At 36.4% G+C, this 25,038-nt stretch overlaps 1 protein-coding gene and 1 long non-coding RNA gene across 2 annotated transcripts in view; one reads left to right on the top strand and one right to left on the bottom strand.

The window, feature by feature from the left end:
* LOC110828701 (protein takeout) lies at nt 1-23,281 on the top strand. The gene is made up of 6 exons (XM_087346026.1): nt 1-103; nt 8,118-8,210; nt 9,777-9,912; nt 19,717-19,850; nt 21,613-21,765; nt 22,848-23,281. Exons 1-6 carry the CDS (start codon nt 37-39, stop codon nt 22,997-22,999), a joined length of 735 nt encoding a protein of 244 aa, XP_087202152.1. The 5' UTR covers nt 1-36; the 3' UTR covers nt 23,000-23,281.
* Nucleotides 1-25,038, bottom strand: part of LOC110839937 (uncharacterized) — a 193,530-nt gene that overhangs the window by 43,635 nt on the left and 124,857 nt on the right. Inside the window, exon 3 of the long non-coding RNA XR_015534400.1 lies at nt 9,955-10,086. This is a non-coding gene — a long non-coding RNA (uncharacterized LOC110839937). The remainder of the gene's footprint in view (nt 1-9,954; nt 10,087-25,038) is intronic.

The raw sequence follows: 25,038 nt of genomic DNA on the forward strand, positions 1-25,038 counted from the left end.
CTTTGTCCTTCACGTCATTCCGAAGAAATCATCACCATGACAAAGGCTGAAATGATCTTCGCAATCTACATTGTTCTCATCGGCGCTACAGCACTCAAATTACGTAAGTTACAATAAAGTCAGTGTATTTAGATTATTGAATAGTGACTACGTGAAATTAAAATTATTAATGAAATTTTTATAATGATAATATTTGTACTGGAAGTATTTTTACTCTTGTCAGTAATCACATAAAACCTATCAAAACAAATGGCTGACTGATTAAATAAATCTTTGGAGCAAGATACGTTTACAAGCATTCAGTACCGAAATACTTTCCCGGAGATGAAGTGCGTCCAGGACGTAATTCAATTCAATTCATTTATTAAAGTGCTTGACAACAGCCAAAAAGGCCAATAACAGCCAAGCACTAACAACAATACAGACATTACAATACAAAAGCAAACAAACAATGAACTGAAAACATAAATGCACAATATTGATTTATTGCAAAATAACTAATAAGTAAAAAACTAAATGTTACAGATAAGTAAAGTAATAATTAAAATAAAAACAGTTTGATTTTGGACAAACAACATACAAAATAAAATGTTATACTAAATAAACAATAAAAAACAATGATTATTGTTTAAAAATCTGGCTGACCTCAGTAAGCAAAACACGGTCCTTGTTAAAGATGTCGATGCTCCTACAGACTGTACTGGCAGCAGAAACACATCTGGCAAAGGGACTGGCCTTGAAATTACGTTGTACAGTAAAGGTAGAGTAGTCTCTGATAGACCTAGTAGGTATGCAGAGACCAACTGTATCAAAAACAGATGAGCAACTAATTTTGCCTTTAAAAACATTGATGAGGAAAAGCGCATCCAAAAGCCTCCTCCTTAAATGTAACGATAAGAAGTTTAATCTAACTATTATATCATCGTAATTATAGGCACAAACGCCATTAAAAAATCTAGTGTAACATAGAGCCACAAATTTCCTTTGAATCCTTTCCAATTTAAAGGAATCAGTATTAGTAATAGAGTTCCAAACAACGGATGCATACTCAATTTTGGAACGGACTAAAGTACTGTACAAAACCAATAGGCTATCAACAGTGGAGAAGGAAGAAGTAATATACCGAATCAAACCTAGCATTTTTAAGCCTTGTGAGAATATATAGTTGATATGCTGGTGAAAATAAAGCTTACAGTCCAGTAGAACACCGAGATCTTTAACACAATGGAAGCATGCCACCAGGTTGTTACACAATTTGTAATTAAAGTAAATACTGTTTGTCTTCCGGGTGAATGATATAACAGTAGTTGTACTTAAATTAAGTTGCATCCCATTAACAAGACACCAATTTTGCACTGAATGAATATCGTCCTGTAACAGTTTACAGTCATAAACATCGCTAATACTCCGATATATCCTTAAGTCATCAGCAAATAAAAGGCACTGTGAGTTATGTATGGAGTCGCAAATATCATTAATAAATATATTAAAAAGTAAGGGGCCTAGGGTGGAACCTTGAGGCACTCCACACTTAACACGATAAGGATACGAAAGAGTTCCTGATACACGAACAAAAGATTGCCTGTCAGAAAGATAACTATGGAACCAGTCAACATAACTGGGTGATAGTCCAAAGTTTCTAAGTTTCCCAAGAAGAATATTATGAGGGACTAAGTCAAATGCTTTAGTACGATCACAGTATACTGAATCTGTTTGTCCTTGAGTACTAACTGAAGGTAAAACGGAATTAAGGTAAGTAACCAAATTTGTTGCTGTGGAATTAAATTTACGAAAACCATGCTGTGAGGGATTTAATCTGTACTTAAAAATTTTTTCCAAGTGATCATAAACAATAAGTTCAAATATTTTAGAAAAGTTATTAAGAATAGAGGTGGGTCTATAATTACTAACAATGGAACTGTTGCCTTTTTTAAACACAGGAACAACAGCTGTTTCTTTCCACAGGGACGGAAAGGTGGCACTAGTTGCACTTAAATTAAAAATATAGGTTAATAAGGGAGTGAAAATAACAGAACAACCCTTAATTACTAACGAAGGAATTCCATCTAACCCCACACACTTTGAGGTTCTGAGGCGCTTGATTGCCTTGCTAACTTCAGCAGGAGAGATAGGAGCGGCGGGCAAAGAATCAGAAGTAAAAGTATCGGTAGGAGTGACGGACCGGCAAGAAGTGTTAAAAATTGATTCAAAATGCGTAGCAAATTCATCAGCAATGTGTTTGGGGTCAGTGACAAACTGATCACAAATTTTCAGCTGAATGAAGGAGTTATCTTTTTTTTTGAAATTTGAAACGTATTTCCAAAAATGCTGAGGGTGAGTTTTAAGACTGTCATCAACAGACTTTAACCACCGCCGCCTATCAGCCTTAATGGTAGCCTTAACTAATTTACGAAAGTGTGCAAAGTAGGAGTAATGTACTTCAGAGTTGGTCTTTTTAAACCGACGAAAATAATGATTCTTTTTATTAATGTAATGTTTTAAGTTGCCGGAAAACCAGATAGGAAATTTAGACTTCCTTGAATGCTTAATGGGAATAGCTAAGTTTAAAGCTTCAGTAACTACCGACTTGAGCTGATAAGCGGCGGAGTCCGCAGAGGACTGATTGTATACGCAGGACCAATCGTAAGAGGATAAATACCTATAAAGTAATAAATAGTCAGCACGCGCGTAATTGCGGGAACATCGAGAGGGCTGTGAATTGGTAGTCAGAGATATATTTCTAATATCAATAACCAGAGAAGGATGAAAAACATCAGGTTTAACCAAATCGTGATCAGAAATCGTGACGTTTACAGATGAAAAGTTAGCAAAGACAAGATCGAGTAGATTTATGTTTTGGATGGTAATAATAATAATAATAATAATATATTTGGTTCAGAACTATATACAGAGTTCTGAGGCCGCCTAACACCAGGATTGACGACTACAGTCCTTACATACGTAGCACTATTAGCACTTATTCTTACTATTCCCTATTGCTACTATACATAACTATTTCTTATTCCTTAATATTACTGTACATAACTATTTCTTATTGCACCCGTGTCTTCTACTCCAGTGGCAGTTCTAAATTCCTAATTTTAATCTGTCTTTTACATATTACTTTGTACAGAAAGTTCCCTAATCCCTGACCTCCGTATCCTTTATATAGCTTAATACAGTAAAACCTCTCTAACTTGGACACTTGCGGTTCCACGATAATATGTCCAACTTACAGAGGTGTCCAAGATAGAGGGAAAGGGGAAAATCATCCTTTCAAATTGTGGTGTAATGACAATGTGGTAATTGTAGAGTATTATGGAGCCCTTCCCAAAAAGGAAATTATTGATAAGAAAAATCAAAAAGTTAAATTATTTTTTTACAAATTTTGTTTTGAGTAAATTAAACTTGCATGGATAAGCTCATAGGGAAGGACACCAATACTTTACGTTTACCGAAAATGTAATCTATTTACTTACATAATATAACCACTGTAGGCTTGCTTGAATGAAAAATTAATGACAATAATAATAATGTTTTGAAACCCACTCTCATGGTTGCACATTACATCCCAGACTCAATGAAATTTTAAATGTTCAGAATGTATTTTTTTAAGCTCAACATAAGATGTCACTTATTTGTTATAAAAAAACCCGTTACAAGACACTGCTTTTTTGCTTTTATCTTGGAATTTGCCATCCTCTTACTAATTTTTGCCGTAATTAATTGGAATAAAGTTTCAACCATTTTTTGTTGGTTATGAGCGAAGGCATACCGTTCCAATTTATGTTAACACTGTTTAATTCAGTTGCAAGCATTGTACTGACAAAGTTAAAACTCCAGTGAGGGGTTTAACAAAGGAATAACTATACACTTCCACTGCATTCCGATGATGTGTTCAATGTCTCACACCCTCAACCATAAGCTAATTCTCAGGTAGAAGGCATTCATCAGTCAGAAATTCAAAAGAACAAAATACTAACTGTAAACGTTTCCCATAAAGGCATTGAAGCTAAGTGCATGCTTGCACCTGTCCAACTTAAAATAAAAGGGGTGACCAAGTTCCAGGATAAAGGGGTGTCCAAGATATAGGGTGTTGTGGACATGTAAAATTATGGGATATTCGCCGGTTCCAATTAAAAGTGTACAATATAGAGGGGTGTCCAGGATATATGGGTGTCCAACTAGAGGGGTTTTTAAAAGCAAAGGGGTGTCCAACTAGAGGGGTTTTTAAAAGCAAACTCTTCACAAACAGTAAACCACTTGTTCCTCAGAAGCCGTTCCCTCCACTTCCCAGTATCCGTACACTTTAATAATATGTGAATCTCGTTCTCCTCCGCCGCCCATAAAAGGCAAATTCTTTCATCCCCTTCCCCCATCCATCTCAGCTTGCAAAAACCCGCTCTGAACTATTCCGATCCCTCCCTCTCGACCCTTGTAAAACAACGAATGTATCCCTGTCTAACCCACCCTGATTTCATCTCACCGTATAACTCCGATGATCACTTTAACCTAATTTTAGCAAAAACTTTCTGTCGTTCTATGGCATTGCACCTCTCCTTTAAAATTTCACATGTCCTACCCACGCTTCTTACTTGTGGACCTGCCAAATATATCCTCAACCCCAGTTTATTTATTTCATCTTTTACCCTTTTAGCCCATCTCCCAATTTTCAAGTTCGTTACCTGCCAGTCGTACCATCCTCTTACTAAATCCTCCTTGTCCATTTGCAAGATCCTTAACCAAAATTTTGTGACCAACCCCCAAACCTTGCTCCTCCTGCTATCTGTCCCCAGCTTCAGCACGGCTACCCCATTTGCTACAACCCTTGTTATCCCTAGGACTTTCTTTCAAAACCTCCCGTGGATTATATCAACTTAATTCCATCCCTCCTCTAATCCCCAAATTTCCGCCCCATACATACCATCTCGTAAACATTTTCTAAAATATTTATCCTCATATGAGCCATTCGTGCTAAGCATTTGTCTATCGCCACTAAGGCCTGCTTCCCTTTTGCTACCACTTTAGCCTTTTGTTTAGTCCACTTTCCTATGCGTTCCAGGGTCACACCAAGGTAACATATTGCCTTTACTGATTCTATTCTTTCGCCATACATGAACCATCTGTCTTCCTTTTCCAATTTCCCTCCCCCCTTGCACAGACGTAATACTGACCCGCATCTTGTGCCGAACTTAAAATCAGTAGGAGATTTTACTTTCACCTTAAACGCCTAAATGGCGTGTAACAAGACAGCATCATGATTTTATTTTTTGTATCTATTATATTTTACAACCACAAAGATTTTTCTAGAGTCGCCAAATATTTAGCCGGAAAAGTGAATTTTGCTTCACAACAATCCTACTCCTTGCATGTCTTTGGCCACTTCCGTAAAGGAAAAGCCGAACTCACCTACTCACCTATCCCATAGCATAGTAAGTGGGTACAAACTGACTAACAGATTTGGATCAAAATCGATATAGGATACATATATTAAATTTCATGGGCCAATTTTAATTTTGGGAGGGGATAACTTTATGGACGACTCTACATAACTGTTTTCGGAGTCCTTCTATACATCTTGGTGAAAAATATTACAATATATAGCACTTCCATAATATGGTTATTATGATGTATAAGATTCTTTACATTTAAGCTATTTTAAGGACAACCTTGTTTTTAGACCTACACTCAGATCCAATCGGTAATTTTAGCTGTAATAAAGGAAGTTTTTCATATTTTCCTCGATACGAATGCAGAACATTAGAATAGTTATTTCTTGGGAAAAAACTTTCATTCGACTGACGTGTAGGTGTTCTCGCCGCTTTATGTGAAACGAAACTCGCGCACATGATGTCCATAGTGCCACATAAAATAAGTGCATATGTACTGGGACGCTTATTTTTCGAGATGAACGTCACCTTCAATATGGTAACACACTTCTTATCTGTTATTTGTCATGACGATACGTAGAGTTCGTTGTTAGATGAGCTCAAGACAGTGCACAGCAGAGCTAAACTGAAACTGTAACAGTCGAACCGGTACTGTTGTAGTCGACGGCATCCGTACCTTAAATGGAACTCTACGGCACATATGAATGCAGGTCTCCCACAGACTGCACGGATGCCACCCAATGAAGACCCCATACTTGCAGGTGTGGTTTGACAGCCGTGGAGAAATTCATGCGATATCGCACGAGACTTCGGACTATCCGAACCGAAGGTCCCCGAAGTAATTTATGAAGAGCAAGTGCATCCATTCGATTCCTTGCGGAGTGCACAACTGTTTCCAGACAATCGTCATCTAAGCAGTTTTTCGCTATTTTTACACAATATTCCGTGGACAGGCGGAGAGTGTTCTATGAACTTGTATAATATGTTCCCACTTTGATAATATTAATATTTAGTTCCTGTAAGTACTTCATTAGCATCAAAGAAAAGAGGTTTTTGCGCCTCCAGTGTGATCAGTATGCGCATCATACATTATTTCTAAATACATGTTCATGAGCTGCAAAACTAATAGTGTTAGTTCGATTAAATAACTCAAGCTCAGTAGAGCAAACATGTGGCATGGAGGGATGTCATGAGAGAAACATATTCCACATTTTTGTTTGAAAAATTCAGAACAAAACACCATATGAGAGTTCTAGGCACAGAAGGAAGAATAAATAAAGAAATCTAGTTTGAGTGCATCAGCTGGATTCAACCATCAGGTTAGTACCGGGGGAGGGGGGTTATAATGACCTCGGAAATGGATCTTAGGGTATCATAAAAGACAAATAATCTGACTAGCTAAAAATTTTCTAATTTCTAGAATGACTATGGACTATGATTTATGAACTATGGACTTCATTACGTATCACAGCATGTCGTTGAGATTTTGAGGTTCTCACTGCCTTCTTGGTTGCAGTGCCGTGAAGTCTTGCAGAATTCTTCCGAAGTTTCACAAGTACCTGCTGCCTCCATTATCATCATGACTACGGCGCTACAACTCAGAAGACAGCCATCATCATTATAAATATGTTTATTGTTCAAATTATAGCATTTCCATTCATAGCGTGTTACACTACATTTCCTATTTCAGCCATTACACGAAACTGTCGATACTTCATTATGTAAATAGTATTTTTCACGGCTAAGAAAGAGGAGTTTAGATTATAAAATAAACATTTTCATGACACTAGCAAAAAGAAGTTTCTTGAGGTGCTTTTCAAGTCTTTAAAATTTATCGACTTGAATTCGCGAAATTGCGTAGGACTCCGGTACTTATTGGGCAGGAGGTTAAGTGGTCTGGATGAAGGAGCTAGAAAAAATCTGCCTCTGTCGTTGATCGAAACCTTGATCGCCCAGCCCGTAGCCAGTCAATGTATTGGCTGAACTACTGACTCATATAATAGAGCGGTACCGGTAGTTTAACTGAAACAGTATGTCGCTGTTTTATTGCTACGACTTCCACATAAAGCCCGAGCGATATATTTGGAATATGCCACAAACATTGGTCGTGTAGTTGAAGGTTCCTTTTCGGAATAAAGCTGGAAATAAGTTTATTCTTCCTTCTTGTCTCAACTTTAAAGTAATTTTTGTTCAGACGTTAAGTGTGTTTCTCATATATTTTTAGTCTTCTTTTTCAAAACCGTAAAGGACTTGATGTAATTTCTCAAGCTCCGTCTCAGAAGTTACGCCTAGATTTAACAACGCTATTTCAGTTTGTACCTCTACATTCCACAGTACCACAATAGAGTTCCCATTTTTTTCCTTTAACCTCTCAATGTCCACTACTGGACTTAGGTCCCCTATTTGAGGATATTAGCCATACAATAAAACGCTGACCAGTGCTGGTTGGTAGTGGACAAACATCCCGCACTTGAGTGGGACCCGAACCCACGGTCGCAGCAGTAAGGCGCACGAGGATAATGCCTCAGACTGCGTGGCTACTGCGGCCGGCGAGCGCCCCCATACCGCGTTGTTTTGAAAGAGTCTTCATTCAGCTTCAGAGTTTTCTTTTCACAAACCATTAGCGAAACAGTCCCACTTAAAATATAGGATAACGAAAAACAGTGAAGAAAAGTTTCTTATCGGCATGTTCTTGAGCTAATGTTTGTTATTCTGAATTCTTTTCAGCTGACTACATCAAGTCATGTTCCAGAAATGATCCCAAGTTCAATGAATGCGCACTAAAGAGTGGTATAGCTGCTTTTCCGAGAATTATCGAAGGTGAGTTGCTACGCAACACTTCCCAGATGCAGTGATCCTTATGAGACACTATATTTCAGATACGTTCAAAAGTCTATATTAAATGTAACTTCTCAGCTAAGCATCCAACGTCTTTTGTATAAACTATTATTGTTCGATTATAAACAACGTATAATCATAATTTAAAGTTGTACCTGTCCTTCCGCATTTTTATAATGCTACAGTAACGGCAAAAGACATTGCTATTATTGTAAATACGTATTCAAAGATGTGCTAATAACTTAATTCTAATCTTACTTCTGGTTTTTTCAAATAAAATCTTGTCATTTGGTTCTCCTACAGTAACTACTGCTTATTTGTAGGATATGAGATTTCATAGCGGTGGGTCTGAAGATTGCTGTCTTCTGGGTTGTTGCGCCGTGTATTCTGGCAGATTTCCACCAACCTTTCCGAGGTCATACTACCTCCGTCAACAGGGCGATGAATGTACTAATCGAGCCTTTCCCACTCGATTGGCACATTAATCGCCCTGATGACGGAGGCAGTATGACCTCTCAAACGTTGCTGGAAATCTACCAGACAGCATAACGCAATAACCAAGAGGACAGCAATCTTTGCTGCTTATCTGCTGCACTCGTATTTTGCTGTTCTTTCTTCATCCGGAAATGCAAGTTGACTTATATTTCAAAAATCATAATGTGGTGTAACTAGTCTGGCAGTACGCCATGAACACCGTAACATGTTTTCAGAAAATGTAAAGCTTCACTGTTGAAAAATACTGGTGAATGTTTAAACCTTTTAAACTGAGAAATCATCTTCGCCCTACTGTTCTTAGCAAACGAAAATAATGGAAGAAAGAAAATAAATAAAATAAAGACTTAAAAATAAAATAAATTATACAACCTCTAAAGTCATTACAGATATGATGAATAAATGCCGTAACTGAGAATCAAACCCGAGTCTCCCACACCATACGCAAACATTGAAAACTGAGCTTTAGCAGTCAACGTGGGTCCCATTTAAAAAACTTAAAAGTAACATCAAACAACGTAAATTAAAATATATATGTAAAGTAAAGCTAGTCGGCTTTGGCTCTTTAGCGCTGTTACGTCACGGATAAAAAACTGTAAATTCTTTTCTAAAGCTAGTGTACCCAATATGGATTAAATTATGTAAGTCATAATACATGCAAATAATTGTTTTCCGAAAGTGGAAGATTACAATATACGTGGTCTTCCAAACACGTTGTTGTACAATACGAAAAATACCATTGCCATTTAAAGGTAATAATGGTTTAAAGTTTGCACGTGTATTTATATAATAAATTTGGTTGTGTATTTACCACATGTAAATTTTATATACTTAATGCAGCTGTTATATATGTGTTCCTCCCTATCCCTGTGCTTCTATACGTCACAAACTATAGAGTTAAGTGGACAGGATTAGAACTAGCCACGGGAAGTCACTTGGACCAAGCTTCTAGTTCGTGACCTACGAATGTGGTTTTGTGCGTGAGGAATATTTAGCAATGGTTTGTAGATGTCGAGGTCGCTGATATCTGTTTCAAGAATATTCTACATTTCTCAGGAGATCGGAAGTATGACATCCCTGTCTTGGATCCACTAGTGGTCGACAAACTTTCTCTGACACACTCGAGTATAAACGTATCTTCCAGCAATTTCACCATCGTGGGAGTGAAGGATGCCTTTTTTGAGGATATCAGGTAATATTTTAATTACACACTAAAGATTAAATGATAAAATACCTGGAGTTTAATTTCCTTTTGAATCTTCCCGCACTTCAGAAATATCTGCTCATTGGCTATACCAGGGCTTGTCAACAGGTCCACCGATGTTTTGAGCGCCGTGCGTATATTTTTAGTAACACTGTGTCACAGCTAAGGGCAAAGAGCACGCTTTGTCATTTTGGGAAGTGTTTCGCAGTAACTGTTGGTGTGAACAAATCATAAACTTAATAATAAAGGTCAAATAGAAACAACAGCAGCCGTCAGAAAATTGCATGCTTCGAGGCTAAACGAAATAGTACAGCGTTGCAACACGAATACGAGATCACGGGCGAGTCACTACATCGCAGCACTCGCAGCGTAGCAGAGAAAAATATTTCTCTATTGATCACTTAGAAACGCGGGGAAGACATGTGACGTACTTTGCGGCACTGAAGCATTCAATTTGGTGACGGCTACTATAGGACGTATCTTACTTTTGAACTCTTTGAAGGGTACAACCACAAAAATTAAACCTGATATTGAAATAATTCACATGAAAAAGCAGTGTCAAATAACTCACCAATGATGGATACTGTCACAGAAAACTGAGTAAAATGTGAAACTGTCTCCAACAATAGGACTAATTTAGCAGCAGATTTAACAAACAAACAGTTTTTAAATGACCGACTTTAACGATGGCGGCCGAGTTTTGAAAGCCTCTGCGTATCTATTGTCACTTCCGATCTGACAGTCAGCTTATGAAAGTTTATGTACAAATTATTCTGTTGTTTCAAGCGTGAAGCAGCCACCATTTTACATATATTTCTTTCTCTGCGCCACCTGTCTTCGTTCGTGTCGGTCTGTACAGAAATAGTAGAGTATGGTCCCTGGTTTGGAAAAGTTTAAAAACACCCGAGATATGGCACAGCATCTAGTATATTTCTCTTCATCTAAACTTGCACCGAAGTCGCATGCAGTTCACTCTGACGAATTACTGAGGTCTCGATATTACGATCCTCTGCGATGGCGATTAAATTTAATATCGTGATCAAGTTTACTAGATCCGAAAGCTTCGCGTTTGTAATTTGTTATGTCTTTTTTCAAGACGAAAATGTTCTCAGGAAACGTCAGTCTGTCGACGTGGACAGATGCGATGCGTATATTTTCGTGCTTCATAATTTAATACATATGAAATTAGGTTTCTTCTATTCATTGCAACTATAAAATATGAACTGTTGATACCTATTAAAACGGAAAAAAGTTTAAACTAGGATATTGTGTCCAGGGCAAATTTACATACTATGTCAATTTACCCTGACTCTAGGAATCTTAGGAATTGATCATGAGACCGGTTGGATGACCGATGAGCTGTTTTTGCAATGTCTGAAGCCAAAAAAGAAAGAGAAAAACAAAATCATGGATCCGCTGTATTAACCAGCAGTCCTTACGTAAATGAAGTGTAGGAAAAGCTGCTGAAAAGATAAAACAGGATTCGAGAAAGTGTGGAAGGCAAGTGCGCGAAAGGTTTCAGTTAGAACCTGAATGCAAGTTATGGGCATCCTCTGAGTGAACTGATGTTTCGAAAAGAGAGAAAAAGTTCATCTGTGACGTATGCAAATGAAAGAGAAATGGAAAGAGAAACATTTGATGTGAAAACTGCCATGATATGTGAAAGCCCTCTGTTCAAGATATCACTGTGAACATAAGTTATCTTTCAGTACCAATAAAATTCAAGATATAATTTTGGAAAGATTGTTAATTTGGTCTTCAATGTCCGTGTCATTTTACCCCGAGTAAAACGCCTAAAATTAAATAGAGAGTCAAAATATAAAACAAATAAACAGGCAAGAATTATTTATTTCTGTGCTTTGTTACAGCTATCATGTCATTACCTTTTCTATTAAACTGTAAAAAACAACAAAATTGGGTTCTAAATAATGATATATTTTTTATTTACAATTGTCAAAATGATATGATATTATAGGCTTGTATCCCCTACTATAATGATGCAAAAATAAAAACTTTGATGAAGCAAATTGTGGTCATTTACATCTTTTCGCTCCAAAGATGCTACCAGATAAAGTCGTTTTTAAAAATATTTTAAATGAAATAAATGTCAACAGACAGATTTTTTAAATGTTCCGATAAGATATGTTGCTCAGAAGAAGATATGAACGCAGTGTAAGGAAATAAAAATTAAAAAGTAAAATAAAGGATATTCGAGTCAGTATTTTTTTGACGTAAATACGTCTATATTTTACGGTCAGTGTCATTCGGCAAAAATATTAACGAAAAATTGTTACGAAAAAGGAAAAAAAAGGTGTAACTTCATTGTTATGTTACCTTGGAAACGTCATCTGTTTATCAACAAATAAACAACAATGGTTACCTACATAGTTACCTTACATTACCTTACCTTACATTACCTTACCTTACATTACCTTATCTTACATTACATTACCTTACCTTACTCTACATTACCTTATCTTACAATACATTACCTTACCTTACCTTACCTTACATTACATTCAGCTAACACAGACCCATTTCAAGCGTAACTAATTGAACTTGAATAAGCAATGTCTTAATCAAACTTATCTCAATTGTAAAGCATGTATAAAGGGAATATTTAGAATAAAGCCAATATATAAACTTCCTTTCCGTATAGACGTATTTACGTCAAATTCTCCGGAACCGTGGTTCCACTGACAACTTTTTTTTTATTCCAAACATTGAATGAATTTTGAAGTTGCTTACTAACATTAGATCAGCTGTAGGTTTTAAGAATGAGGTCACTAAATGTCAATTAGATGAGTTGGTTTTACAAATGAAAAAAAATAAGTCAGTTATAAACAAATACACGCAACAACATCGAGAGGTAGATGTAAATAAAGAATTGTCTCAGGATTTAGAGATAGTTAAAATGAGCTAGGATGGATTAGTCAGTATAGTGAGTAGCTACGATGTTAGACAATACATACAGCTGAACTGTTACTGCCATAACCTAGCTTAGATGAAGTTGAACTAGCCATTGGGAAGTTGAAAAGTTATGAGCCTCCAGGTATTGATCAGATTCCAGCAGAATTAATTAAAGTACGTGGCAAAGGTTGCATATGAGGATCCATAAGCTTATTCAGTAAATTTGGGATAAGGAAGAGATGCCACAACAATGGAAGGATTCCATAATTATTTCTATTCATAAGAAGGGGGACAAGACTGAATGTGGTAATTACCGAGGAATTTCTCTGCTTTCAACCTCATACAAAATTCTATCCAACATTCTTTTGACAAGATTAACCCCATATGCGAATGAAATTATTGGGGATCATCAGTGGGGGTTCAGACGAAACAGGTCAACTATTGATCAGATCTTTTGCAATTGTCAGATACTAGAGAAGAAATGGGAGTTCAGTGGGACTGTACATCAATTATTTATAGATTTCAAAAAAGCATATGACTCTGTGAAGAGAGAAGTGCTATATAATATTCTTATTGAATTTGGTATACCAAAGAATCTAGTGGGTTTAATAAAAATGTGCTTAAATGAAAGGTTTAGCAAAATTCGTGTAGGTAAATATGCATCTGAGACATTCTAAAACAAGGAGATGCTTTGTCTCCCTTGCTCTTTAATTTAGCACTAGAATATGCTATCAGGAAAGTCCAAGATAGGCAAGAGGGTTTGTAATTGAATGGGACACTTCAACTATTGACATATGCTGATGATGTAAAACTATAGAGTAAACAATCCAACAACCATTAACACTAAAATAGACACTATTGCCATACGCGTTTCGACCTCAAGAGGGCATCATCAGTGGCTCTCTCTCTCACCTACGTTTCTGGAGTTCGCAGGTACAGACGACGCAACTATAGCTATAGCCGAGACCAGCTACGGCCAACGCACAACGGGATTAATAGCTAAGTAAAAGTTTTACTCCTGTGAATAACAGCATCTAGTGCAGTGTCACTTCAAAAATCTTGTCAAATACCTTTTCATTTATAATCCTGAATCTAGTTCGAACCATTTGACTAAATGTATTAATTTCCCTGATTTCAGTGATGATAACCTCTTGAGGTCAAAATGCGTATGGCAATAGTGTCTAATATAGTGTTAATAGTTGTTGGTTTATTTACTCTATATTCTAATACACTACACGGTATGCAAAGTTTTAAGACTGATGATGTTAGTATATTGGGGGACGATATAAATACAATAAAGAGGAACACAGAAGTTTTACTACAGACTAGTAGACCGATGGGGTAGAAGTAAATTCAGAAAAATTTAAGTACATGTTAGTATGTCGTCAGTAGCCAGGCGGGCAGAATTATCTTAGGGTGGCTAACAAATCCTTTGAAAGTGTTACAAAGCTCAAATATTTGGGAACAACAATAACAAATCAAAATGATACTCATGAGTAAGATAGGGGGAGACTAAATTCCGGAAATGTTTGCTACTTCTCAGTTCAAAATATTTTGTCTTCTCGTCTGATTTCTAAGAACCTGAAAATTAAAGTATACAAAAAAATAATTTTGCCTGTTGTTTTGCGTGGGTGAGAAACATGGTCTCTCACTCTGAGGGAGGAACATAAATTGCAGATGTTTGAGAATAGAGTTATTGAGGTGGATATTTGGACCTAGGAGGGAAGTCGATGGGGTCTGGAGAAAACTACATAATGACGAACTTAAAAATTTATACTCCTCCCCCACTATAGTCAGGGTGATTAAGTCGAGAAGAATGAGATGAGCGGGACATGTAGCGCTCTTGGATGGGACAAGAGGTGTGCACCGGGTATTGGTTTGGAAACCTAAGGGGAAGAGACCGCTGGGGAGACCTAGACGTAGATATGAATTGAAGGAGACTGGATTTTGTTGGCACACAACACGGTCCGGTGAAGGGCTTTTGTTAATTCGGTGATGAACCTTCGCGTTCGGTAAGCCATCTAGTTAGTTAGTTACTGAGTGGGTACGGGCTGGATGACCGGGTTAGATCACCGATGGGGACAGGAAATTTTTCTTCTAGCCTCTTCGTCCAGATCGTCTCTGGGGCCCACTCAGAATCCTAACCAATTACTAACGGGATCCATTTCCGTGAGTAAAGCGCGGCCGGGGCCTGAAGCTAACCACTCACCCCTATCTAGTGCCGAAGCTAAGAATGAGTAGGAGGTATATACCTCTCCCCCAAAGCGCCTGCATGGCGTATAGTGGGACAATTTTACTTTACTTTATTTTATAAAGAAAGTATTGACTTAAGATTTTTATGACCGTTTTAACGACTTTACATAAAAATAAAAGAACGACAGAAGATATCCAATTTTTACCATTTGTAGTTGACAATGATGCTGGTTTTAATAATAAAAGATAAAGAAACTTTAGTGGACCTATAGCCCCTTTTGATGCTGTTAACTTGGAGTACTTAAACACAAACAGAGCCAATATTCTTCATTTTACAGGACAGCTAGCTATGTCAGTCTGAATTAAAATGAGAAACTTGGAATACGTTTAGTTCCCATACATTTTAACAATTGTTAGGAGAGAAACATTACCTGCAATAGATCACTTAAAACTTTGCTTAGACTGCAATGCGAAAGAGGAAATTCAATTGCACGTGCTGATGTTGAGATGCAATTGCGATTTGAAAGTAACTGAATTTCATTTGAACCGAGAGAAAGTATTACCATGAAAAAAACAGGCGTATTAATTTTCAAAATATTTGTTACGTATAGGTTTTTTAAAATTATTATTTAAATAATTTTAAAATTATTAAGATAATAAAGATTTTCGTCCATTAAAATTCAAAGAAAATTTTTAATTTTATTTCTATACTTCCCATTACCAATCTTCTGCCTTATGACTATTGTTAAACGACAGTATTCTTCATTCTAACATTTACTACAAAGAGAATCGAATTCGTTAAACAAGAAGTCTCCTGCTATAAAGTTCTATAAACATGTTTCATGTTAGTGGTGTCTTGTCTGAATAAACATAGAACGTTTGTACTTTAACTGATCCAGACTTTTTGATTAAATATAAATATTATGAAAGCCTACCCAACCAGGCGAATGAATAAAATTGCCAATTATGGGTGTTATTTTACCACACTCAGAGGGACATCTTATACAGTCAGGTAGCAAATCGCCATTTTTTCTTTTGGTGCCTTTATTATTCTTCAAGCACTGATTGAATAATCCAATTTAATGTTATTTGTTGTGTTGACATTTTATTATATAATAAAATGACTATATTATTAATTTCTTTCTTATTAGCAGCAAAGGCTGAAAAATGCATAAACCAGACATCACAGATTAGAGATTATCTGCGCAATTATAAATGTACACCATCCAATGAAAGAGAATTTTTTGACGCAACGACCTTTATAAATGTACTATATTTATTTCAAGAATACTATGGCATAAGTATAGATGGACAGACAAATAACGAAAAAACTTTAATCTACAGTCGAAGATGCGGAGTTCGTGACAATCCTTCTACTTTCATCAGCACGTCTTCACACAAGCGGTTTAAGAAGAATATAAAATGGCATTATTCATTAGCCAACGCAAACGTTTTACAGACAAATAAAATAGCAGTTGATACCTGGCAATAGCATGCTGATACATTTTTTCAATATGACATTTTAAATCTCTAACGCGGTTTGCATAAATTTCAAGTCAGTTGCTTATTGTACAAACACGTTTGATGGCAAAGGGGGAGTTCTTGGACAAGCTTTTAACCGAACACCTGATATGCACCAGTAGAAATTCATATTGATTCGGATGAAGATTGAAATCTAGATATTGATGATAAGGTGACCAAATAAATGTTCACATGAAGAAAGCCCACACGAAAATTCCGCACAGAAAAACCCCACTGTCATCAATGTTCACATGAAAAATACCTATACGGAAAAATGCTCACACAGAAAAATACGGACATAAAATAATTCTCACATTATTTTTAGTTTACAAAAAACAAATAATTCCATATTTCAAAACGCCAACGGGGCCAAGTATAGGTTAGGTTAGTATGTATAGTATAGTTGAACTTCAATTCATAGCATGCATATAACGCCTTAGTTAGAGTGTATTACTTGATAGTATTGTGAATATGAGAATTTTTCTATGTGCGTATTTTTCTGTGTGAGCAGTCCGGTGAGCATTTATCCGTGTTAGCATTTTTTCGTGTGAGCATTTTTCCATGTGAGTATTATGACTGGGGTTTCTGTGAACAATTCTCATGTAGGCTTTTACGTGTGAGCTTTTGTCATGGAACTTGATGATAAAATCCCAAAACATCAAAAAAACGTATATTGTTTTATTGCATAAATAGGGCATGCTTTAGGAATATCTCATTCAAATGATATGTTATGCTTGCAGCGAATAATTTAAAAAAAATAATTACATGGAGATAATATTTTAGCTACATGGACCACCAGCTAAAAAATGAAAATTTGTCTCCAGAACTAGAATCAAAAGTATGTGGTCTAATAAACAATGTCAACAAGCTTTTAAACGTTAATCAGATAACGTAAGAATTTTACAATAAATGGATTTATTCTTTTTTCTTTATATATACTTTTTTCTCCTATGTGGAGCATAGGGGTCTCCTTCTGGAGCTGACTGATCTATTTTAGATATTTGGTAGGGATATTTGACGAGTCACCAGAGACATGGGTGAGATATGGCCGCTTAATTTTGCTTTCCAAACATCTCGTTCATGCTCCAAAGGTTCTTATACATGCCGTAAATATACGACACGGGACAGTCTGCTTTGCTTCCCAACCGTGTGCAGCGGATTCTTATCACCCTTAAAAATCCGTCTACCTCGGACGGTTTTGAACCCGCAAACCCTGGGTTCAGTGACACGCTCGTTATCACTTCATCACCGAGGGCGATAATAAATTGATTTGGGTAGTAAATATTCAATCAGCTACATATAATAAACCATAACTTATTACAGATTGATTATTATTTTTGCCACCTAATCAAATATCTTCTGGAAAATTTGAGTTTTTCATACAAAATGCTATTTAAAAGACTGAATATCCTAACTTAGGACTTGAAAGTGCTTTTCCAAAATCTACTAGTACGGTAGGAGTTGCATCAAACGCAAAAATACATGCTGCGTTTAACACCTATTCTGGTAAGACTTCTGTCGTACACAATGATGCATACTTTTTGGCAATATATGAATGGCAATTTAAAGAAAATCTTAACGGGTTTTTCTATAGACGATTTCCTGGAATATCATTAATATCAAATCAGTTTATAAATACACTAACTGTGTGTTATATTTTTTCCTTAATAACACTTCCTTTGAATTTAATGAGTTTACCAAAGCAGTAAATAAAGTAAACTGACACGGTCTTTCAGTATTTGGAATAAAATTCTCCTCCCTCACAGAAATACTTTATGAATTAAATAGAACATGTTTCGAAAATAACTACCATAAAAATAAAAAAACTCTCTCTTTCTAATGTTTTTCTATAATTTTCTCTTTCACCCCATCGTAAGTATAATTATTGTCTCCAATTAAAATGACATAACAAAATGTATCCACAGGTACTTCTTAACCGAACCCAACAACGGTTATTTTCTTCCTGTCACCCACTTTTATTGTTTAACGTTTGCTGGTTTCCATTACATACATAGGTCGCTTATCTTCAAATTATTGCGAAATATCAAGAAATTTTCTATCACCACTTCACTCGACCCTCTTGAAACATGTACAAGATTAGTACATTTTTAGAAACACATTATTTACGATATCGAAGTTCACCGATTCTTGAGGAAAAACTTCGCATCTTCCATTTTTAAATGAATGTTCCTCAAATTACAGCGGTAAAACTCACTGGAATTTTATCTTGATTCTTGTTCCTACCAGTTTGGAAAAACACTATAACGAAATTAGGAATGTCAAATTGCCGTGAAGTAATCTGTGTTTTAATACAAAATTCTAAATATTTAAAGTAACAGCTCTTTGGTGGCACTACTACATGTTAAAATACATAGTTATATTCGGTTTTTAAACAAATTAAGCTTTAAAATCAAGTGCGTAGTTCATATTGAACTCAACAACAGGCATTCGAATTTCCATCGTCTTGGAATCTATGTGACCTTGATGTTTTTCTTTCTTTTTTTCAATAGTGAATTTTCGTGGATGTTGTCACATTTCTTTAAATATAATATAAAAGTATATTAGTGATATGATGATTGAAACTTAACAAATTTAAAAATGAGAATGGTTTGACCCTTAAAAAAACTACAAAAATTTTCAGAAACAAAATTTAGAAGATACTTAAATTATTAACACCCTAAACATTATTTTTTAAGAATAGAGAAATTGTTGAAAGTAATGAAACTAACTTTGTAGAAAAAAATTGTGGAAATTTTTTAAAAAAATTGAAATAATTATACGGTGGTGGGAAAAAGCATTTTGTGATAGTAATTGATAACTTTGACGAAATCTGGAGAATGGCCGAAGAAAATGTTTGTTATACTGTTTCGGCCTTACAAGGTCGTAAGCGTTTTTGATACTAACATTTTCTTGGAATCGAATTTCTCTAAAATGAATACGGTCGTAATTTTAGCCACTATAATGTGGAAATACATAGCTTAAATTAATGACTGTGGTGAAATTGGCTGTTTACATCTATTTCTTGTCATGAAAAGTCAACGTGTAATCAGTGTTATAGCAGTTACAATATAATTTTCAGTTGAATATTTCACTTGATTACCTTTCTCAATCCTACTAGACCGTATGAGGTGTTTTCCTAAAGACCACCGTTTGTCTTTCTGTCAACAGCATTGACTTCGAGAAGCAGATCATCCGAGTTTCGTTTCTAATTCCGCATGCTGTGCTGAATGGAGATTACTCAATAGCTGGGAATTTGGTAGGACTCCCGATATATGGCAAAGGACTCTACGAACTCTCCTTTGGTTAGTGTTACTAGCATATAATGTACGCGAGAATTAAGTGTACTGCACTACTAGCAGACCGAAAAACGTCGTGCTTATTCCAAATTGATGTAAACTTTGCTGGGAATAATTCAACGCGCTGTAAGTTATTAAAGTCAGCTTTATAAAACTAATAAATGAATGAGGATACTACGAATATCGAAGAGTGGCAAAGAGGTGCGAGAAATATGGTTCTACTAAATACCAACGTTCTCCACTCAGACATAAGGGGGTTACCAGCGCGCAAATCACCACTTGCCTCCTAGGCTGCCTATTTGGAACTTCCTTAACTCTCGAATACAATATTTCTTTTTGCTACCAGTGTGATTTTATGTACCTACGGCTATTCTCACTGCTGCTGACAGACACATGTTGCTAGTTCTCCGAAGCAACCAAATTTGAAGTTCAAAACAAAGTACTGTTAATCTGACCGATGTGTTACTGCATTTCTAGCAAAATATCGAGACTCCATCTTGGAATAGACTATGGCCACATTTACATCTAGAAAGACTGATTGGTTAACTACTAATGATGCTTTCATGGCGAGAAGTATCTTGTGGTTCGTCTGTCCGTAGCGTTTTCAGAAAAATGAAACCGAAGGTGCCATTGTGGAAACCCACTAATATGCAACAATTGGATACAAAGTTTCCACTGGGGTAACAATGGGACCTGAGATCACGTCAGTACAGAACCTACATAAGAATATTGAACGGAAGTCAATGTTGTGCAAAAATGACATAGCATACGATGAGCGCCTAAATGACCAACATAACAAAAATGACCTGCGACAACTGTGTAAAAATGGCATAAGGCGCATCAATATCTAGATTTTATTAAAGTAATAACGACTTACGTGATACGGCATAGGAATTGGGAATATTATCAGTCACTTTGCTCTCATCAGAAGCCATGCTTGTCTACCTCTCGTCCTTACTCTATGTAGGACGAATAAAGAATAAAAGAAGATAATTGTGGCATGCGATTAACAATGAAATCATACAAAAAGCTAACTAAAGAACTTCAAATAAAGAGAACAAGTATCATAAGCCTGGGTTCCAAAGAAATGGACTGGCTTCTGGTGGTGGTTCTAATGAAGAGCAGTAAAGAACATTAATGAGTAACAGTCGCTATGTGTCAATACCATAAATACGTATTTCTCAACCGGTGGTCCCAACATGTACCTACTTGGACTGCGGGTTCAAATATATTTTTATTTTTATTTATTCGCCTAAACTGCTCTTAGTTTCAAGGCATTATAATTACATTTCTCAGGAAATTACAAAAGTAACCTACTTTTAGCAGGCTTGTTCTTGTGAGATGGAGGGTGTTCAGTGTTTGAAAAGGTCTTGTTAAGACAGTACAAGGTATATAAAAATATTAGTCATTTAATCACCTCCGCACGCCTTTATTGTATATTAATAGCCCGTAGGATACAAATATTACACTTATCTTAGTTTCCCATCATCGAAAAAGGATTGGCGACCTCTATCCTCCTCATTCTGTCCAAAGGAATGTAGGACAGAAATGTCAAATTGATCACGATCGCTTACATTCAGGCTCTTACCTACTCACATTAATTATATTTTCATCTAGTTTTTAATTTGTGTACTTGAACAATTTCATTAATAACCAACGGTTTAACGTCTTGATGAACATAAGAAGTTCCTTAACAGTAGAATCAATTATTAAACTTATTAAAAGCCTCCGATATCTGTTTTTGTTGACAAAGTTCTTTTTTTCTCAGATGGGCTCAGTGCCAATTATTCAACAAACTACTCCCTGACCACGTTACAGGACGGTGAACTGTATGTGATTCCGCAAGCTTATGACTTCGATTTCGATGTGAAGTTGATGAAAGTGCACGTCGAGAACCTTTTCAACGGGAATAAATTTCTCGGTGAGGTCCTATATACTGAACAAGAACATACTTATAAGTATGTCTGCATATATGAATTCAATTAGGGAATTCCAATTCAACAGCGAAAACTTTACAACCTAATAAAGAGAAAGAATCCATGGGATCCTCTTTTTTGAACTGAAATCATAACGAATAATTTGAACTGGAACAACTGAACTGATAAATATTAGGAAAGGGGGAGGGATAATGCAAAACAAGAACGCGTCTGGACAACAAGAGCAATGAAGTAAGTACAAAGTGTATGACACTTCAGAATGAAGAACATCATACCGTCAATTTACGGTGGAAAATTGACACTAAATTCTATAGTAAACACAGCCTATGTGAAACTAATTATTATATAAATGTATGTGGTCTTTTGGCTCAGAAAAATGTTGAAGGAGCCTGCTTGGACTTATTCAATTCAATTAATTCATTTAAGTGCTTGACAACAGCCAGGTAATAATAAATACATAATATGAATAAAAGCGAATCCGGATTGCTATATGAAAAATATCTAGCCACTTAATAATTTAGACAGTTAGTTAACCTATTTAGATAGGCATTTCCGTGGGCACTTATTTGGGAGGTTATTTAGAGATAAATTTATAATTTTCGGAAGGAAGTGGCCCTTTAAAATACACCCGAAGCAAGAAATCTTCACATGAAAAATATATTCAAGTTACTTAAGGAGCAATAATTTCAGAAAATAGTAATGTTTTTGCGGTTATGGTAGCTTTCCCTTGAGCGTCATGTTTGAAGTCACTGTATTTCGTTATTAAATTACCAGTCAATAGCTAATGTAATGATCTAAGTACACCACATGGAAATTCAGTCTTGTAGTAACGATGGAAAGAAAATACACACATGGCTTGGGGTGTTTTGTTATAGAATTCTGTTTTGCAGCACTAACTCATTACATTTAACGAAACATTTATATTATTTGTTCAAAAGCGAAATGTGACACTTCGTTAACTAATAAAATAAGAGGCTAATCATATTATAGTAATTATGTAATCAGTGAAATAGGTCGGTTTGTAAAAACAGAGAAAATTCAGTTGCTGACATTTGTGTCTTTACAGGTGACAACATGAACACATTTCTCAATGAAAACTGGCGTCTCGTCATTGATGACCTTGGCAAGCCTATGTCCTACGCCTTAGGCAGCATAGTGCACAGAATTCTTTCGAACATCTACAAGAAGATTCCATTCAAAGAACTGTTTGCCGAATGAGTCAGACCCGTTAACTGCATGTTTTAGAAGTTATATGTTACATTTGAACGTATATTCTCCATTATAACCGTTCCAGCTTTCAGAACCGGATTATTCTGCTTCTCAGTGTATTCGACACAAGGGTCTCTTATTCGAAAACAGATCACAGAGGCAGATAATTAGTTCTGAAGTCTATAAGTCCGTCCAGTACAACAGTTCCTTCCAGACTCTCTGTCACAATATAGTCCTTCTGATATGTAGTTATACAGACTTAAAATATTTTCTAATAAAGAATACAAATCATGTGTAGCAAAACTTCTCTTACCCTGGCGCCTACTTTATTAAACCATTTCATAGGGAATGAATAGCCCTTACTCTAGGCCGTATCCCTGCATTCACACAAAAGTTAACTGCTGTGTCAATCTGAATTCGTATGCACCATGCCTACTCTCTTAAAGGCAGCTCCACAATAACAAAACTGAGAAAACACTATCATGACCTGCCCAAGCGGCCTTCCTTCAAAAGAATAAATAAAGTACAAAAATACTTTGAGAGAAATTGACATTTGGGATTTGTGAAACTCGTTAATCTTGCAAGTCATAGATCGCAAATAAATACCAGACATCACCAAAAATAAAATTCAGAAATCAGAAACATTTTAACCAGGCACAATTACTGTATGATTAGCCGGGATAGCTCAGTCAGTATGGTGACTAGCTACGGGCTGGGCGATCGGGGTTCAATCCCCGTTGGGAGCAGAGGATTTTTCCTCTAGCCTCTGCGTCCAGACCGGCTCTGGGGCCCATCCAGCCTCCTATCCAGTGGGTACCGGAATCCTTTCCCTGGGGTAAAGCACAGCAAGGGCGAGATGCTGACCACTCACCCCCATCTAGTGCCGAGTTCAAGAAAGAGTAGGAGCTATACCTCGGCTCCCCCCAAGTGCCTACATAGGCATGTAGCGGGAAGCTTTACTTTACTTACAATTATTGTATGACTGCGTCAATATTTAACAATTCAGATTTCCTGTTACAGAATTCAAATACGCTGATGTTAATGCGGACCGTCTGTTAGAATACAACTGACTTTATACAGAACGAAATTTATGGTTGACTAGAGTTTGAAGTTCCTTGAACTGATTCCTTTACTGGAAACAACATATAGAAGTTTTATATTATTTTAATATGTGTATTCCTATTTATTCATGTTGTTGCTAAGCTAAGTATTCTTAGATTGTTATTTAACAGCTGAAGTAAGTGTGTGTGTGTGTGCGTGCATGCATGAACGTTTGCGTGTATCTACTAAAAACCCTAGTTATTCCTCTCATTGGCACATCTTGTCTGTAATAAGGAAGAAATGCGTTACAACATATGGCGAGTGGATGGCGTCATTTTACAATGTGAAATTCGAGCAACTACGACAAATGCCTGCTTGTTATACCGCTTACAGGGCATAATATGTTTCTTACTTTAACTACCACTGCAAACTAAGTAAGAAAGCGTATATAAGTCTTCGTTTGGATGTTATCCACGGCCAAAATGTTGTTCAATTACAATCACAGTGTTTCGTTAGTTGGTTCATAAATGTCTTCAGATAGTAGGACAACACGGCACTGGAAGGTAATAATGGACTGGGCACGTAGGCATAATAAGGAAACAAAAATACACAGAGAATTGTAGTGGGAAAACCTGTTGAAAGTTCGAAAAGGGAATGTGAGGCTGGCATTAAGTTGGACCTTAGGGAGACGGGTTGCGGGTATGGGAGGTAAGTGGAACTAGCTCACTATTGTATCCAGCGGATGTGGTATCAGCCGGATTGAACTTTTGGGTTCTGATACTGCAATCGTCTTTAGTAATTCGTAATAACTTAAAGCGGTAACGGACGTTTTACGCATTGTATTGCCTACAGTGTTTACATAAAGTAGTTCAAGTGCAAATCAGTTTTATTACCGGTAGCTACGAAGCCCGACTCTCAACCAGAGGGTTGCTAGTCCCCCATCGGGCGCCTCTCCACGTTGCGGATAGGAGAATGCTTCCCAGATATGGGTGGTACCGGGGAAATCA

This window comes from Zootermopsis nevadensis, unplaced genomic scaffold (assembly GCF_977971745.1).
Source record: "Zootermopsis nevadensis isolate Lab colony 2312 unplaced genomic scaffold, Znev_1.0 Znev_ptg000010l, whole genome shotgun sequence".
Taxonomy (NCBI): Eukaryota; Metazoa; Arthropoda; class Insecta; order Blattodea; family Termopsidae; genus Zootermopsis; species Zootermopsis nevadensis.

What these genes read in the sequence shown, in the direction of transcription:
- LOC110828701 (XM_087346026.1), top strand. Translation starts at nt 37, where the DNA reads ATGACAAAGGCTGAAATGATCTTCGCAATCTACATTGTTCTCATCGGC. An exon ending in CGCTACAGCACTCAAATTAC is followed by an intron (nt 104 to 8,117) that starts GTAAGTTACAAT and finishes AATTCTTTTCAG; the next exon opens with CTGACTACATCAAGTCATGT. An exon ending in GCCTTTTTTGAGGATATCAG is followed by an intron (nt 9,913 to 19,716) that starts GTAATATTTTAA and finishes TTCTGTCAACAG; the next exon opens with CATTGACTTCGAGAAGCAGA.